The 18,560-nt window shown below is 35.1% G+C and overlaps 1 protein-coding gene across 1 annotated transcript in view; it reads right to left on the reverse strand.

The window, feature by feature from the left end:
* The window catches only part of CDC73 (cell division cycle 73), a 146,313-nt gene that overhangs the window by 74,632 nt on the left and 53,121 nt on the right, over positions 1-18,560 (reverse strand). Inside the window, exon 10 of the mRNA XM_083358897.1 lies at positions 10,949-11,013. Within this exon, the coding sequence (XP_083215023.1) occupies positions 10,949-11,013 (65 nt within the window). The remainder of the gene's footprint in view (positions 1-10,948; positions 11,014-18,560) is intronic.

Consider the following 18,560-nt stretch of genomic DNA (forward strand, 5'->3'; position numbering starts at 1 on the left):
TTATTTTGACTCTGCCATTTTTGGTTGTTTGAAAATATAGTTTACAATATTTAAAAATAAAAGACTGACTGATAAAGAACAGCTAAAATTTTCTAAGTTTAAACTTTTTGAAAAGTACAACAATGCATACGTGTACCATTGTAAAAAGGTCAGACTGTTTCTTATTTTTAGTGCATTTCCAGACAAGCTAACGAAATGCTTCTTTGAGTTGACCTTTGTAAACAATATCAGGATGTTGATTTGTGCATCTGGTTACATCAAAATTTCCTAAAACCATTTTTTACATACTGTATGCTAATATTATAAATAAATAATAATACTTTTCTTGGAACAAGTACTTTTGAAGCAATACTTTTAACACCATCAAACAACATCTCCCTATCTTAGGTCTTTGGGAAAGACTAAAAACCCAAATTTAGTTAAATATATGGCTCATTGTGCGACATCCATCTAAAAATAGTAAATATACATGCTAGACTTTAAGAAAGTCAATTCCAACAAGCTTAGAAAAGTATTAACCCATTGACAAATATCCTTTGATCAACTTGAAGGCAGGATGGGAACATCTTAAAAACAAGATATCAAAAATATAATCACACGGGGGTGGAGCTAGCTTGAATGGACAGACGCTGAATTTCTGCCTCCTCCAGACCACTGCAGAGAATTGATTAAGAAATATAGGACCTTAAAGCCTTTTGGATTAAAATTTGGTGGAACATGCAAAAAATATTCAAGAAAAGGATAAAGTTTTCTCCGCAACTGTTTTTATTGGGTATTATCACAGATACCACCGTTGATGGTGAATTTAATTACGGCAGCGAGACTTTTAGTAGCGCAATATTGGAAGAAGGAAGAACTGCTGACTATAGAAGAATGGACTTTAAAAGTTTCTAACTTGGCGGAAATGGCAAAGATCTCAGCATATTTGAAAGACCAATCGCAACAGAGATACATTGTGGAGTGGAGGAGATGGATTGATTATATTCAGAATAAATATGGGACTAAAAAGTTTCACTTGGCATTTGAATAAGTAGTGGATATATATGATGTATAACTAGCTTGTAGTTATTTTATTGAGAGTTAAAGTGCGATATAATTTAATATTTTATTGTTGTTTGCATATTTTAGATTGTTTGTTTGTATTTTTATACCCTGTATTTAGCTCTGGGAAGTCGGAGATGGGGGAGGGGAGGGTTGGGGAGAGGGGAGGGCGGGGGGGGTTGTATTCAAAAATGTATTGTAAAACTTTTCAATAAAAAAAAGAAATATAGGACCCAATTAAGGATTATGAAAATTTTAGAGATTATGAAAGTGAGTTACTTCCCTTGCTTTCGTCCTGAAGTTTGGATTGTATTTGATTCAGTTTTGGACATTCTCCCAGAGAAGCTTTGAATTTGGATGTTTGACTAAGAGGTTTAAGAGGCTTTTGAAGGCTGCTGGGGAGAGGAGGGGCCCTATGATTGAAGACTGATAGGAGAAAGAATTTGGAGAGAGTTTAAAGGAATATAGCTGAAAAGATAATAGCTGATTTATAATTTTACAGTGTGAAGGCCCAGCCCATTACTCCCTCCTCCCAGTCGAAGTGTTGAGATCTGGAGAAAGTGAAAATATTAAACACCTTTAAGACACAGCCTTGGTGAGGCATGTGTAATAAAGATAGTTGCTGCCTTTGGATTTTTTTATTTCCATCATGTTTCACGGAGATAAGTTGATAAGGACAAGACAAAGGGAGGAAGTGACTGTATGGATTATAGACTGTGTAAAAATTCTTAGAAGGTTAAGAGCTCTTTTTGGTGATTGGATGTCAAAATGCAGCCAAAGTGCAGAAAGTGTTTGGCAAAGACCCAAAGCAGGATTTAAATCTTCAGATTTACGTCTGATTAGAGTGGAAAAAGCCATAGAAATGGATGTGAGAGAAAAATCGCCTGAGAAGTCACTGACTCAACCAGATAAACTTGAGTTAAGAAAAATGAAGATAAATATAAAAGAAATGAAGACAAATATAAAGGAGGATTTGAAGCAAATAAAAAAAAAGATGGATAATATGGATCAGGCGAAACAAAGTCAGGATATGACACGAAATATTACAGAAGTGAAAACATGTGAGAACATGATCAGGTGTTAAAAACTGAGACAACTATGATGCATCAGGTGAAAAAGGATTTGATTGAGATATGTGATCGTCAGTGCCGATCAAATTTACATATACGTGTATATCCGGAGAAAAGTGAAGAAAATGACGCAAAATTGATTCAATCAGTACTGGATTGGGCTACCTCGATCCTCCCAGATGTCCCCTTTACAAGATATGATATTGATGCAATACATAGAGTCGGCCCAAAAAGGTTGGGAAGAAAATTGCTGTGGTGGGACTCTGGTCATATGCAAAAAAAGAGCAATTGATATACAAATTGCAAAACATGTCATCTATAATGTTTGGGGGTCATCAGATACACGTTTTTCCAGATTTATGCAATGAGACTTTACAATGGAGGAAAGAGATGCATCAACTTTGTTAAATATTGAAGAAAATATTATTAAATATTTAATATTTAAATATTGAAGAAAAATAACATTAACAACAGCTGGGGATATCCGTGTTTTTTTTTACATTTTCTTACGGTGGAACGTTTTACAGAGTTGAAACAAAGAAGGAGGTGATAGAGAAATTAAGGGAGCATGGAATCATTAATAAAGAAGATCTACAGGAGAAAGGGAAGCTGAATGAAGCCAGAGGAGTTACAAGTTCGTTGTAGAGATAGTATATAAGTATTTGTAATTTTACAATATTTGTTTGTGTGTAGAAATTAAGGGTAAAGATGGTTAAGGGAGGTGGAGTGAGCAACCAAAATCCATGAACGGATGGCTCCTCTTCCCACCCCCGAGGCCCGAAGCGGTGGAAAGGATGAAGATCTCCTGAAGAAGGGAAGGGGGACAATATATATATGTATATGGGTGGATAAGAAGTTATTTATGTTTTGGAACAATATGCTTACTTTGTAACTTTAGTTTAGTAATTTAAGATTTATGTTAGAGCACATATGGAGACCAAAGGGAATATGTAATATAAGGAATAGATGAGGAAATCGTTGAAGGTAGCTGAATGGAATGTACATGGCTTGGGGGGGGGGAAATATAAATGAGCAAGAATTGAAAAATTAATTAACAAAGAGAAAACAGATAATTGTATTTTTTACAAGAAATACATAAAAAGAAAGAAGGGGTGAATGAACTTAGGTTATATTGGGCTGATGTATATGAAAACGCATTTGGTACATTAAAAGCAAGAGGGGTAGCAATCATGGTAGATAAAAGATGTGAATTTAAGATAAAAGTCATAAAAAGGGATGGTATGGGAATATTTCTTATAATTCAAGGCTTGATTTATGGACAAGAGGTCACTTTAGCAAATTTGTATGCACCTAATACAAATCAAAGAGAGTTTTATAACAGGGTATATAAAGAAATAGAAGAAATAAAAAAGGGCATGTGATAATGGCAGGTGATTACAATATGGTTATGGATACAGGAATTGATAAATCTAACCCATCAAAAGTATAATATACAGATTTAAAAGTATAGGGAAAAGTATAATATACAGATTTGAAAAAAAAATATTAATAGAAATGGATTAAAAGATGTCTGGAGAGAATTACATGGCAATCAAAAGAGTTATATGTATTTTTCTAGTAGACAAAACTTTTACAATAGATTATATATTTGTAACATCGGAAATATTATCTAAAATAATGAAAGCAGAGATAAAAATAATTAAAATATCAGATCATGCAATGTAACTATGGAAATGGAAATAGATTGTGATTATAAACAGGCAAGTAGATGGAGAATGGATTCAAAGATTTTTAAAAATAAAGAGATTTTAGAGAAAATGGAATATGGGATGCAATGAAAGCAGTGGTAAGAGGTTTAGGGATAAAATATTCTTATAATATAAAAAACAAAAAGATAAACATAAAAAGGTTGGAGGAGGAAATTAAAGAACTAGAGAGTAAATATATAGAAAGTAGAGAGAATTGGATTATGTTAGAATTATCAGCTAAAAGAAAAGAGCTGCAAAATATTGAGTTAGAACAGGTTCAAAGAAATCTAACTTATTTAAATAGGGAATTTTATGTAAATAGTATAAAAATTCTAGAATGTTGGCTAGAGCTACGCAAATTAAAAAGGCAAAAATCCTGATTGGAGTAATGAAGAACGAAAAGGGAGAAAGACGTAACACGATGAGAGAACAAATGTTGATATTTCAGAAGTTTTTTGAAAAGTTATATAAGGGAAAGGAAATAAATGTGAATGAAAGTCAGGCATATATAGAAAAGAATTTAAACTGTAAAATTCAAGAATATGATAAAGAAATAATGGAATCACAAATGAAAGAGGAAGAGATACTGGAAATTATTAATAAATTGAAAATAGGTAAAGCACCAGGGTTAGGTGGACTAGGCACAGAATATTATAAAAATTTTAAAGTATTATTGGTGGCGAAGATGAGGTTAATGTTTAATAAAATAATGGAAGGGGAAATTATTCCAAGTTCCTGGAAGCAATCTCTGATAGTATTGATAGTGAAACCTAATAAAGATCTTACAAATCCAGGATCATATAGACCAATATCCCTTATTAATCAGGATGCTAAGATTTTTACAGCAATATTGACAAATAGATTGAATACATTTATAGAGAATTATATTAAAAATGATCAGTGTGGATTTAAAAGAGGCCGACAAATGTCAGATGTTGTAAGAAGGGTATTAAATTTAGGCTATTACATAAAGAATCAAAAATTAAAGGCTGGTTTATTAGCATCAGACGTTTATAAAGTCTTTGATTGTGTGGAATGGCGTACAATGAAAATATTAATAGAGAAATTATGCTTTGGAAAAAATATTTTTAGAAAGGTGATAAATCAACAATACTCAGAGAATAAGGCGAGAATAGTCATAAATGATGGTGTTACAGAGACAACCTTAATCCGGGTTGCCCCTTATCCCCAGTTCTATTTGTATTATTGATGGATGTTTTGGCAAATGCAATCAGGAAAGATTCATTAATTGAAGGAATTGGTGTATATAAGAAAACTAAAATAAATTTATTTGCAGATGATACATTACTAACATTTCAAAATCCCATAGCTACTATAGAGAGGGTATATTCACATTGGAATGAATTTGGGAAACATAGTGGATTGCAAATAAACTGGGGAAAATCAGAAATGATGTTATATAACCATAGTAAAGAAGAAATGGATGTACTGAAAGAAAAATATAAACTAAAAATAGTAGATAGTATCAAATATTTAGGTACTGACATCCCCCCAAATATTCAAGAATTAAAGAAGATAAATTATGAGAAGTTAAAGAAAGATAGAAAAGATAAAATGGATAAATATGGAAAAGTAAAATTATCATTGTTTGGAAGAATTGCAGCAATAAAAATGAAAATTTTACCAAAAATTATTTTTTTGTTTTGGATGATCCCAATAACATTTTTGCATCAAGAATTAAAGGAAATACAGAGATTCCTGGAGGTGTATTGTAATGGAAGTAAGAGAGCAAGAATAAGTAAAGCATTATGGTATTCACCACTATAAAAAAGGGTGGGCTGGGTCTTCCAAAGGTTAAAAATTATTGGGTGGCTAATCAATTAAGGTTGGTCCCAGATATTATAGCAGTGAATAGAGATTTATTATGGAGCGATATAGAATTGAAGGAATTAAGGGAAATAGGCAATCCTATAGAAAAATATTGGTTTAAAAAGGATATTACAAAATTGTTAAGAGAATTCAAAATCCCTTTTTTTAAAAAATGTTAGAATTATGGAATAAATGGCGATATTGGTTAATGCCAGGAATTTCTCCTATAACACCAGTGGTAGAAATGGAGAAATTCCCTAACACTGAATTGAAAGATTGGGTTAGTAAATTTTAAAAAAAATCAGATATGTAAATGGGAAGACTGGAAGAACAAGATAAAGAATATAATACAATTAAAGAATGTTTTATCAGACACTAAATTAAATTGGTTAAATTTAATACAATTAGAGAAATGGATAAAAATAGAAGAAAAATTCGAGGTGAAAGATAAGACAGTTAACAAAATCTGAAATGATTATAAAAGAAAGTGAGGAAAATGAAGAATATATAAATAAAGGAAGAATTGGGAAAATATACAGAATATTAACTGAACTGGAATATCAGGCAAAATGTTTAAAATTAATTTGGGAAACAGATTTAGGAGAAATAAACAATAAAGACTGGAAAAATATTTGGAACAGAAGAGTACCGGTATATAAGAATATGTCAGAGTTAAGGAAAATCGATATAAAGTGATATTGAGGTGGTACCTAACACCATATAAATTAAATCAAATAGATGTTAAATATACAAATATTTGCTGGAGGCAAGAGGAAGAGATTGGAACATATAAACATATGTGGTGGGATTGTGATAGAAAAGATATGGGACATGGTGTTTAGGGAAATTAAGAGAACTTTTGAAGGTAAATTTAGATATGTCACCTGTTACTGGTGGAAAAACAAGATATAAATGAAACAAAAATGGAATTGATTGTAAATTTGATAATGGCAGCTAGATTAGTGATGATTAAATATTGGAGACAGAATTGGTTTATTCAAAGAAATGAATGGTATAATGAAATATGGCAATAAATGATAAATTAACAACAGAAATTATATTTAAAAAGGGATGATTAAAGTAAATAATTATAATGAAATATGGGATGATTTTATAAAAACTGTCTTGGTGGAAGGCAAAGGGAATAAACCAGCTCAAAAATATATGCTGTTTTGGAGGGGATAAGGGCACAATAGAAATATATTGTATATTGTTAGTTGTTATATGAGAATATAGATAATAAAAATGGTCTCTAGGGGGTTGAGTGCACTGTAGCATTGGTATTTTTATATTGTTTTTTATTTAGATTTATATGTGTTATGTTTGTATTATTTGTATTTCAATAAAATAAAATTAAAAAAAGAAAAGAAAATGTAATCAAACACCACTCCAGTGATAAGAAAAAATGCTGGGTACACTTAGGAAATGTCTATGGATGACCAGGAAGCTTTCAGCTGAACTAAGAGGTATAGTAATAACGAATAACGTGTAAGAAATGGTAAATGAATGAAGTTGCTAAGGAAGCAGGCCACCAAATACCTTTTATCCACAAAGGGGAACTATATTCCACTGGACCAACCAACAATGAGGAAAAAGGAAATAGTGGTAACACAAGATTAACCAAGAGATATTGCAACCCCCCTAAAGATCTTAAAAGTTGCCAGGGTCAAATCAGTTACATCTGAAAGTCTTGAAGGATGTTGTGGACATTGTGAAGCCCCTTTCTCTGGACTCTGAGAAATCATCAAAGACAAACTTACTTCCATACAATTAGAGAAGCAAATGTTTTTATTTTCAAAAAGGAGAAAAACAGTAACTGCAATTTGGTATCGTTACTGGGCAAAATGCTATATTAGATTACCAATTCTAATAGAATTGGTATGCAACATTTTAAAAACAATAGAGTGCTTGGCAGAATGCAACTTGAATTTATCAAAAACAAGTCAAGGCAAACAAGCTTAATCTCCTTTTTGACATAACAAACCAATTTAGTTTACTTCAAGAATGTCTGAACAGCATCTGACAAAGTCTTCTGTAGATCTTAGTAGACAAGATGGAAAAATATGGGCTCGATTATGTTACCATTTGATGAATACAGAGTCAGTGGAACAGCTGAATTCAATGAGTGTACATCAATGGCTTGGTGACAAATGGGAAGGAAGTGATAAATAAATAGCAAATCATGTTCAAATTATTTATAAATGACACTGATTAGAAAATGATTATCAAATATGTGAATGATCTGTAAAAATATAAGGATAGCAAACAACAAAAGGATTTTGAAAAGCAGGACACTGAGCAAAAACTAGGAAAACTAATTTCAACATGGATAAAAATGCAGAGTGTAGGATAAAAGAGGCAGGGAACAAATAAAAAAGACTGGATTTTCTGATGAATCACAAACTGAACATAAGCCAGCAGTGTGACAAAACTGTGAAAAAAGCAAATGCAATCCTAAACTTCATCAACAGAAGTATAATGTCAAGATGAAGAGATGTCAGTATTCACACCTGGAATACCTGTCCATTTCTGGATGCTGTATGTTTCAAAAGATATTAAAAATGTGTATCCAGAAAAATAATCAATTGACCGCAAAGGAAAACATGAGAGAATATTAGAGGTGCTGTGCATATTTAGCCTGGAGGATAGAAATTTGTGGAGAGATACAATAGTTTTTTTCAAATACCTAAAGGGCTGCCATGTAGAAAAGGAGACAAATTTGTTCTAGGTTGTTCTAGAATCCATGACAAGATCAATGGATTTAAATTACAAGGATGAAAATTTTGGCTGGATATCAAGAAAAAAAATCTAACTGTAAGAACTATTCAACTATGGAACAGATTTCTTCAGGTAACAGATTCTTCAAATCTGGAGATATTTAAACAGGTACTGGATGTGATCTGACATGGATAATATAGTAATATGAATTTTGGCCCTGGGCAGGTGACTGGCCCAAGAGCCCTTCAAATCCTTACATTCTACAGAATAAGATTTTCAAGACTTATTTGCAAAACTGAAGCTAAACATAATCATTTTCTGTACTTATTACATATAATAAGCACATAAAAGTAAATCATAAATTCAGGAAGAGTGATTTGCAATTATGAAATGACATTCATTTAGCTAATTCACAGAGAGTTCCTAAATCTTAAAAGAATTATGAATATGAGTTATAGTAACCACTGCCAATTTAATGTTACATAAATTACAATTCATATTTCCTTCAGCCTGCATACCAATTGTAATCTGTAGATATAGATGGGTCAAGTTTGAGAAAACAGAACGATCATATACTGTATAATCCTGCATTTTTTGTTGTTTTTCATTAACAGAATCTAAGCAATCGAACCACTCATGTATCCAGCCTATGGTCATCACTAGCATATGAAAAATAATTAATGTTCCCAACAAAATATTTTATTTGTGATATCTAAGAATATTTTGATTGGTATTCCACATAGTACACAAGCTAGGTCAAAACTTTGGTTATTTATTTAGTTTTAGTCGCTTTTTTAAAAGTCTACAATCTGAACTACAGGAAGACTGGGAATGACATAAAAGTCTATTTTCCAAGACGGGAAAGTTAAGCAAGTTAACACTAATTGGTTTTGATACAGTCATATTCTAGGAATTATTTTATGTTCAAATTAGTGGAAGTAAATCAAAAAATAAATGCACAGATTTTTAGACTGGGTAGTGGTATCTATTTATTATTATTATTATTAAATTTTTATACCGCCCTTCTCCCAAAGGACTCAGGGCGGTGTACAGGGCAATAAATATCAAAATGTAAACACAAAAGTTAAAAAAGAGTTAAAAAGAATTAAATAATTATGCCCAATATAATACAATAATAAAAGTGTGTTAAAACTAAATCCAACCCCAAACCCATCAGACCAGGCCAGATTGTTCAAATAAATAAGTTTTTAAATCACGCCGGAAGGAGCGAAGGTCGGGAGCCATCCGGAGCTCAATCGGCAAGCGGTTCCACAGGTCTGGCGCGCCCACAGAGAACGCCCTCCCCTGGGGGCCACCAATCGACATTCCCTGATCGGAGGCACCCTGAGGCGGCTCACTCTGTGGGAGCGCACTGGACGGAGGGAAGTTGATGCCGGCAGCAGGTGCTGCCATAGGTAATCCGGACCCATGCCATGTAGGGCTTTGTAGGTCATAACCTTGAATCTCACCCGGAGGGCAACTGGCAGCCAATGCAGCTCGCGGAGCAGAGGTGTAACATGGGAGTATCGGGAGACCCCCAACACAACTCGCGCGGCTGCATTCTGCACCAGTTGAAGCCTCCGGGTGGTCCTCAAGGGCAGCCCCATGTACAGAGCATTGCAGTAGTCCAAACAAGAGGTCACGAGCGCATGAGTGACTGTACGCAAGGCTTCCCGGTCTAGATAGGGCCGCAACTGGCGCACCAGGTGAACCTGGGCGAAGGCCCCCCTAGTCACAGCTCCTATATGATCTTCTAAGGAGAGCCGTGAATCTAGAAGGACCCCCAAGTTGCGAGCCCTATCTATGGGGGGTAATAGCTCACCCCCCCATAGAAAGAGATGGAATATTCTGAATATCCTGAGATGCCGGCACATACAGCCACTCAGTCTTGTCAGGGTTGAGTCGAAGCCCGATTGAAATGCTGTGGCATGACCATAAGAGAGTGATTCACACCAGACATCCCAAGAATATTGTTACACTGAAACAGTTTTCTGAAGAGGAGTGGTCCAAAATTACTCCAGATCGTTGTGCAGGTCTGATCTGCAACTACAGGAAACATTTGGTTGAGGTTATTGCTGCCAAAGGAGGGTCAACCAGTTATTAAGTCCAAAGGTTCACATAATTTTTTCCACCCTGCACTGTGAATGTTTCCATCTTATGTTCAATTAAAACATGACAACAGCTAACGTTTGTGTAGTATTATTTTAAGCAGACTGTGTTTTTCTATTGTTGTGACTTACATGACGTTTAGAGTGCATTTTATGGCCAATTCATGCAAAACTCCACGTAATCCCAAAGGGTTCACATACTTTTTCTTGCAACTGTAAATATCATACAAATTCTACTTTTCCAGGAAAAAAATGGTTTCCCAATGAATTGCATAATTCAAGAATGTCAAAGGAGAAGGAACATATACCCTTAGCTGTATACAAGTCTGTCTCAGGATAATTTATGTTTGTTGCCATGCAACACAGACATTTCTCACTGTAGAAAGCGATACTGAAAATCTGTAAGAAACATTTTGAATATTTTTTTCACACAGCATTGCAACAAATAAACTTAACCAATATGGTTACTTACCGTTACAGACTTCAAAGTCATTCCATGGTAGGTGCCCATAGTGTCAATCTTGAAACCTTCCGTCTCTATGAAATTAAAAACAAAAACAAAACCCAAAAGTTTTAATGAGTATTCTCATATGTAAATCCTACAGCAACTAAAACAAATCACAATAAAGGAAATTGATCCAAATAAACTTTGGTTTTGTTTGCAAGGAAAAAAGGCCACATAGAGAAACAATATTCTTATGATAGTTAAATATATCTCAAACAAACTAAATGTTCAGGTGGTTTGGAACAATGGATATTAGTAATCCATTTCTTTGCTTCTCTGCTCTCTTCTATCTCCAGTAATAGTTTTAGAATTTTTTTAGATTCATTAACTGAAATAAATAGTTATTATATTGCTCAGCAAATTCCAGCCTTTTAAAGCATTCTTAGAAAATGGTAGGTGACTGTCAGACTTCATATACTGGTTTGATTCATTACTCTTTAGATATTTGAGCATATACCATCCCTGAACTCAGCAACCAGCAATGGCAGAAATTTCAAGAAATCAACAATTTATACTGTTGTTTGCAATATTAACTATCTAGAAATCCTATCTTTGCAGAGGCTTCTTAAAGCCTTGAAGAAAATTGCAGTTGGATAAAGAATTGAAGAGAAATAAAATCCTATCACAATGTTTAATTGAATTAAAGATTAAGATTGTTAGAAGTTAAAGGAGGGAATATAAAATTGGTTTAACAAGATTAAAATAAAACATTTTTTGTAATATTTTAGCAACTCTTTCTGAACTTTTTTTTTGCTGACATCAGGTTTGAAAAGTTGATAGTTTATGGATTTTCCTATAAATAAAGAATGGGACATGGGATAAAATTTACAGGGGGTGAAGTTTATATTTCTTTATACTTGTGATAAAGATTGAGCTCCCTTCCCTCCCCTCTCCCTCCCTCTCTTTGACTGTACTTTTTATTCTTTTTTCTCTTCCCTCTCTTTTTAGTTTGTATTGGTTTGTAATTATTACAATTAAAATTCTTAAATAAAAAAGAATACCATGGTTCATTGATGTGAACATATAAATGCAGGAGAAATCTTGAGTAGGTTCTAGACAACTCCAGAAAATAGAGCCCAAGTAGTAGGATTGATTGCGATTTCTTCGCTATTTATTTCTTTAAAAACACTGCCTTAATCAATATAAGACAGCTTCTTATGTTCATATATTCTCTCAAATATATATTCATGGCATCAAAATCTATTGTTTCAAATCATTCAGATTCTCAGTTGACAATATGGCAAAATTTGCATATAAAACAAGAGATAAAGTCATGTCCCCAACTAGAATATATTGATGCACGGAACAGTTTGGATCTTCAGGGTGGCATTATATATTTATCTGTAAATACTTTTAATGCATATATAAAACATTATAGGTATTCCCCAACTTACCATGAGTGAACTATGTTCAAAGTTACAATAGCTATAGAAAGGGTGCTCTACAACCCATAAAGCACATCTGACTGTTGTAAAACACTACACTGTCCCTCTCATATTCTCATATTCACATGATTATGACCTGGGTGCTTGACAACCTGATTGCACTTACAACTGGTTGCCAAATGCTCTGCAACAAAAGAGCAGTCATCTTCTGCACACAAAAAGGAATCAGCTCCTCTGATGTAGTGGAGAAACAGAGCTTAAATCCCAAAGATCCAAGCTCTATACTTTCTGTCCACTGGAGAAGTTCCTTCTTGTGTACAGAGGAGAGTTAAACTCTTTCAGCAAGTGGAGAAACATTCTTCAGTTCCCAAATATCAGAGCTCCTTTCCTGCAACCTATCACAGCAGATCCCTTCTGTGTATGTAGGGAAGCTGAACTCAGCAGGCAGTTCTTTCACTCATATGGTTAACAATCCAAGTGATCACTTAAGGACTGCATCTGGAAATGTTGGGATTGCGGTCATTTACTGAAGCAGTAGTATGGGCATCTTGGTTAAGGACCATTTAGTTCAATTATCTAATTGTGTTCTAAATTAAAATCTACTTGGACCACATCCTAATTCCTCTTAATGTTGTACCATTTTCTAAACTCTCCGTTTACTCTCACACAGACTGCAGAGTCATTTCAATTCTCCCCCCAACCTATCTTCTTCCCATCTCTGCCCTTTTTGCTGGCTTGAACAGTGGCACATTTCAATGCTGGTGACAGCACTGGGGCTGAAGTAGAAGTCGAGGGCCTTTAGCAGTCTTCGCCAGCTGCCACTTCCTCCAGGCCTGTATTTCCCTGCACTCTTGTGCATCCTTCCTAAATCTCATTATGACTCTCTCACACTTTGTGCATTTCCTTACACCTCTGCACACACTTACCCTTTCCTCTCTCAAACCCTTGTACCTTTTGAGACTTGGAACACTTCCCTTGCATACTCATGGATCCCCTTCCCTAACAGTTGCAACTCTCCTATACTTGCAACTTCCTGCCAGCTTCCCTACTGACTTAGTTGTGGAAACCTGGCAGGACATCACCTCAAGTAATAATTATAAGATTCAGTTAATGACAGCAACCCGAATTACAGGGATTGCCATCACTAAGCAATGCAGTCACACTTTACAACTGCATTGCTTAGTGATGGAAATAAGTCAAGAACTTCCTGATCTCTGAATGGCTACTTTTCCCCTCCACTTTTGTCCCATTCTCTCAGAAAATCATTCAATGCTTTTCTTTCATTCCCTTCAACTAAAACAATAATTCCACCCTCCTTACTCTTTGAGTAGAAGTTATTGTTTTGACCCTACTCGTATGATACGTAGCATTCCTAGCTAACAGTACTGGTCAGTTTCTGGCACATTTGAGCTACTATAAGTGCACATATAGAAGATACCTTTCTTGAAGGAAGAGTGGCACACTTGCATGTAATTACAATTAAATTATGACTGACCCCAAATTAATTGCAATTATAATTATACACAAAGTTCTATTTCAGCTGGATTTATTTCTACAAATAGGCTATAAGACAAGGTGGTTAGCAGGGTTGGTATCAGTAATGAGACATCCTTTGTCTAAAGCTGTGAATAGGCAGAACTTTTTAAAGAGCAATTAAATTAAACCTGGCCATGAATCGTAATATTGGCACCCATTAAATAATAATTCTTTGTGTTGATATCACAGAAAGCATTGGATAATTTTATTCAACAATTCAAAAACATAAATTGCAAAAGCAGGTAATTATTCAGGACAGATGAGCTTGCAATATGTATGCACATTTATTTCAACAATACAAAAGAAACAGTATTTTCTCTAAGTAAGACTAGCAGACTGAACCTCCCTTAAGACTTCTTTCTTACCATTCCTACTAAAGAATAGGCTGGTGTACAGTGAATTATGATTATAGCTATAAAACTCGTGAAATATGTTAAAACCGGCCATGAGAATTTATAGGAGTTTAAAGACTATGTTCTCTTTGGCTGAATTAACCATTTAGTTTCTGACTTGTATAAAAGCCATAAGGTATGTTAGGCTGACGAAGAGTGGGGGAAGATTCCATCATGGATGAGGAGAAATTGCCTGAAGCCAGCTCCCCGGCAGTAGCACCTACCCCAGGGGGGAAGCGACAGTGAAGAAGGCGGTAGGAAAATAGATTCAGCAATCCTTCCAGCTGGGAGCTAAACCCAAACAACCAGGAGAATTGGTCTGGTTGTTAGAATGGATTAAACCCAGCGGAGACGGAGACTCCAGATGCCTCGAAGCGGCCTTGCCGTCCCCAAGGGCTTCAACGGCAGATGAGGTGGAGCAAAAACAAAGAGACTCTCATGCATTGCATTCCCCAGACCGGTGGGGGGCTGCCAGGCAATCTGAGACTGAATGTTCGGGTGAGTGAAATATCGTCTTCAGCCCATAGCCAATGAATAGACTATTTAGCAGAAAGGTTTGAAGAGCTAAAAGTGAGGAGCGCAGAACAGTTCCTGCCGAGAGACCCCCAGCCCCCCTTTCACAGATCTAACAGCCCTCCAATCCCTGGAGTCTCCTGCTAGGGCCTTCAGTCCCACAGAGGAAGAGAACCCAAGCCTAGGACCCCCACAGTAGTGGGGAATATGACAACCCCCACAGATGGAAGGGCAACAACCTCTGGGCCTAAATCAGCTAATAGAGGCCTTGCAACAGCTTGGGGGTGATGCAGAAGCCAGGAGAGCAACAGCTAGTGGGAGGACGACAACTCCATGGAGGCTGGTCACCGCCCCCGAGCATCAAGCAACCACTGAGGGGTCTGCAATTGAGGGAGGCCTCACAGCAATTGAGGCTAACACAACTCCTAGTAAATCAGCAGCCAACAGCAGAGAAGATGACAGCAACCCCCACCTATCCAACAACCATTGAGGGGCCTAAAGCAGATGTACCACGACTTCTCGCTGGCCATCAGCAGGGAAGGCATCAGCAGCCTCCCCTGAGACAACCACCTTTAGGAGACCTCTGGCCACTTGAGAGACCAATATTGCTGGTAATTCAACCACAGAACGTGCAACCCCTGGGCATACAACAGCACCAATGGGGTCACCAGCAACCCCATTGCAACAGTCACAGTGGGGCACCAGCAGCCATTGAATCAACAACCAGGATGGGGCCAGCAGCAACTGGGGTGCAACAGCCGCAGTGGGGGCCTCAGCAACAAGTAATGGCCCCAACTTTCAAAGCAACCTTCAATGGGGACCCAGAGAAACTGATTTTTTCCCCTCAACCAAGTATGCTCTTATTTGAATCGCTAGGCCGATCTCTACCCGGATCCAGGTGCTATGGTCGATGTGACTGCGTCCAGCCTAGAGGGAGAAGCATCCTAATGGTTAAACAATTTATATAATGAGCAAGCCCCTGATTGGAGGACCCCCACCTCTTCCTCTGAGGGCTGAAAGATTTGAGGACCCATCCATTATCCACAAGATAAAACAAGCTGGCCAGTCTGCCCTGGAGTATGTGCGAGTTTCGCAAGATCCATCATTTCAGGGAAGGGTTGGACGACCACCTTTCTCAGACCTGCATCTATCGAGCTGTACCTGACCAGCTGCAAAAATGGTACGGCTTGAACTATCTTGCTTTGCATGTAATGAGTCTATCTCATATATTAGTTTCCCCTTTTAAGTTGCATTACTGAAATAAATGAACTTTTGCACAATATTCTAATTTTTTGAGTTTCACATGTATTATTAAAAGAAGATTTTGGAAAGTTAGAATTAGAACTGCAAAGAAATCCCCCAAAAAAGACTTTAAAAAGAGAAATGGACATAATAAAACATAAATTAAATCTACTCAGAAAAAGTGGCAGAACAGATAAAAAGAGTGAAACAATTTTTTTTGAAAATGCCAACAAGCCGGGAAGATGGTTAGCTTATAAACTTAAAAAACAGAAAGAAAAAAAAGATACATAATTTACTCGATGGGAAAGGTTATTTGCAATATAAAAATGAAAAAAAATAATAATAAAGAATTCTACAAGGAACTGTATGATAAGGAGGAGACTTCAAGAGAGAAACTGTAAAATATTTGGAAGAAAGTAATCTTCCAAAGATTTCAGAGACATTTAAAAATATGTTAGATGAAAGGGTTACAATGATGGAAATAACAGAGGCTATAAAGAGACCAAAAAATGGGAAAACATCAGGTCCAGATGGACTTCCGGCGGAGTTATATAAGAACTTACAAGAGAGATTAAGCGAACCATTGAAAGACGTTTGTAAGGGACTTTTATTAGAAGCTAAAATGCCAATGATGTGGATTGAAGCAAATATTACTTTAATACCAAAAAAAGATTCGGATTTGACCCAGATTAAGAACTATAGACCGATCTCATTGCTCAATGTGGACTATAAAATTTTCACTTTAATAATGGCGGATTGAAAAAATATTTAGTTGAATTTATACGCCCAGATCAAAATGGCTTTTTACCAAAGAGACAAATTAAAAATAACTTAAGAGTGATAATAGATGTATTAGAATACTATGAGCTACATCCAGGGAAACAAATGGCATTAATATTCTTAGACGCTCAAAAGGCATTTGATAATCTTTCATAGCTTTATTCCACTGAGCACATGCAAATATATGTCCATGTGACATATTCAATAGCTGACTGAAAGAAATATGGAGCTTTTTATTTCTTTATCCTTTTTTTCCTTCTATTTTTGCGTACTTGAGCTTCACCACATGACTTTTCATAAAGTGAACAATTAAATAAAACCATAAATGAATTGGCTTTGAAGATGAAAACAAAATTTAAAGTAGTTAAGAAAACTATTAAGAATTAATTCGTATGAAATGAGAAGATGAGATAAAAATTACCAATAATATAGTACTGAAAAGATACAGACGTACCAAGACACTAAAAGCAGCAACAGCAACACTGACAATGAGGGCAGTAAAACAAGAGATGATAGTTGTAAGTCTGTACTGTTTTTACAATTAAGCCCATTTTCCATACATTTGGTGTGCCATAGAATAAAAATTATTTTTATTAAGTAGTAGCTATTCCAATCCAATTATAAAAATGTGGTTTTTTAAAAAAAAAATGACACATGTGCGGGGGAAACTTTACCTTTACCTTTAGCTGCTTTTGAAGTAGCCTTGTATAGACTTGCCCAAGTACAAATTTCTTAAGTATGGGGGCCATAATAATAATAATAAATAACATAAAATTATATCACCATTACCCAACAGATGAAAAATGAAATAGCAGTGAAACTGTTCACCAAAATAAGCAATCAGTATTTTTAAGGCACCATGATGTTATGAACTTTTCATTCCAACCTCTTCTTTCACCAATTTTATCTATGTTTACAATATACAAATCACCATTTTACTCTTCACAGAGAAAAAAAGAATTGACAGATATTCCAAACAGGAGGAACAAAGTTATTTATGCCATACTATTTATGCACACACCAAATCCTTGCTAGTTTACCAATATTATAGATAATAAGGCAAGCAGAACATTTATATGGCTAGGCCCAGAACAATAAGTTTAAAAATAAACACATTTTTGGGACAAATGATTGGTTGGAAATATACAATTGTTTGCATATGTATGCACATAAGCACATAGAACTGAATCTGCTAAAACAGCATAGAAGAAAAGATACATAGTTTTGACTTAATAAGAAGAAAATAAGAAGGTATTTTTATTAAATATATGCTGCCTGATTTTGAAACCATTTCTTCCTATTTCCCAGCTGTTGTGTGAAAATAAAATAATAAAATAAAATATCTATTATGGATATTGTTCTAGAATCTTCTTCTTTTCAGTTGTTAGCTTTTATCGATTATTCATAAGCCTCTCAAGAAATGATTGCAATATAGAACAGCTAATTGGTCGCATTTCATATATACACAGATACACTAGAAAAATAACAATAGATGAACTTGAACAATTTAATGGTTATGCTTTCTGAAAATCAGTGTTATATGCATGTGGTATAAAGGCAGGATTCTGTTGAATAACAACTGAAAACATCCTAGATATATCACTAATAGAAAAGTAAAACATAAATATAAATGATAACTCTGGTTTTTCTGCTTCATACTTCCAAAAAAAAAGAAAGAAAACACAACACACACACACAATTGCTCACTGTTTTTAGCAGAGGTGAAGTAGA

The sequence above is a fragment of the Vipera ursinii genome (genome assembly GCF_947247035.1).
Source record: "Vipera ursinii genome assembly, chromosome: 3".
Taxonomy (NCBI): domain Eukaryota; kingdom Metazoa; phylum Chordata; class Lepidosauria; order Squamata; family Viperidae; genus Vipera; species Vipera ursinii.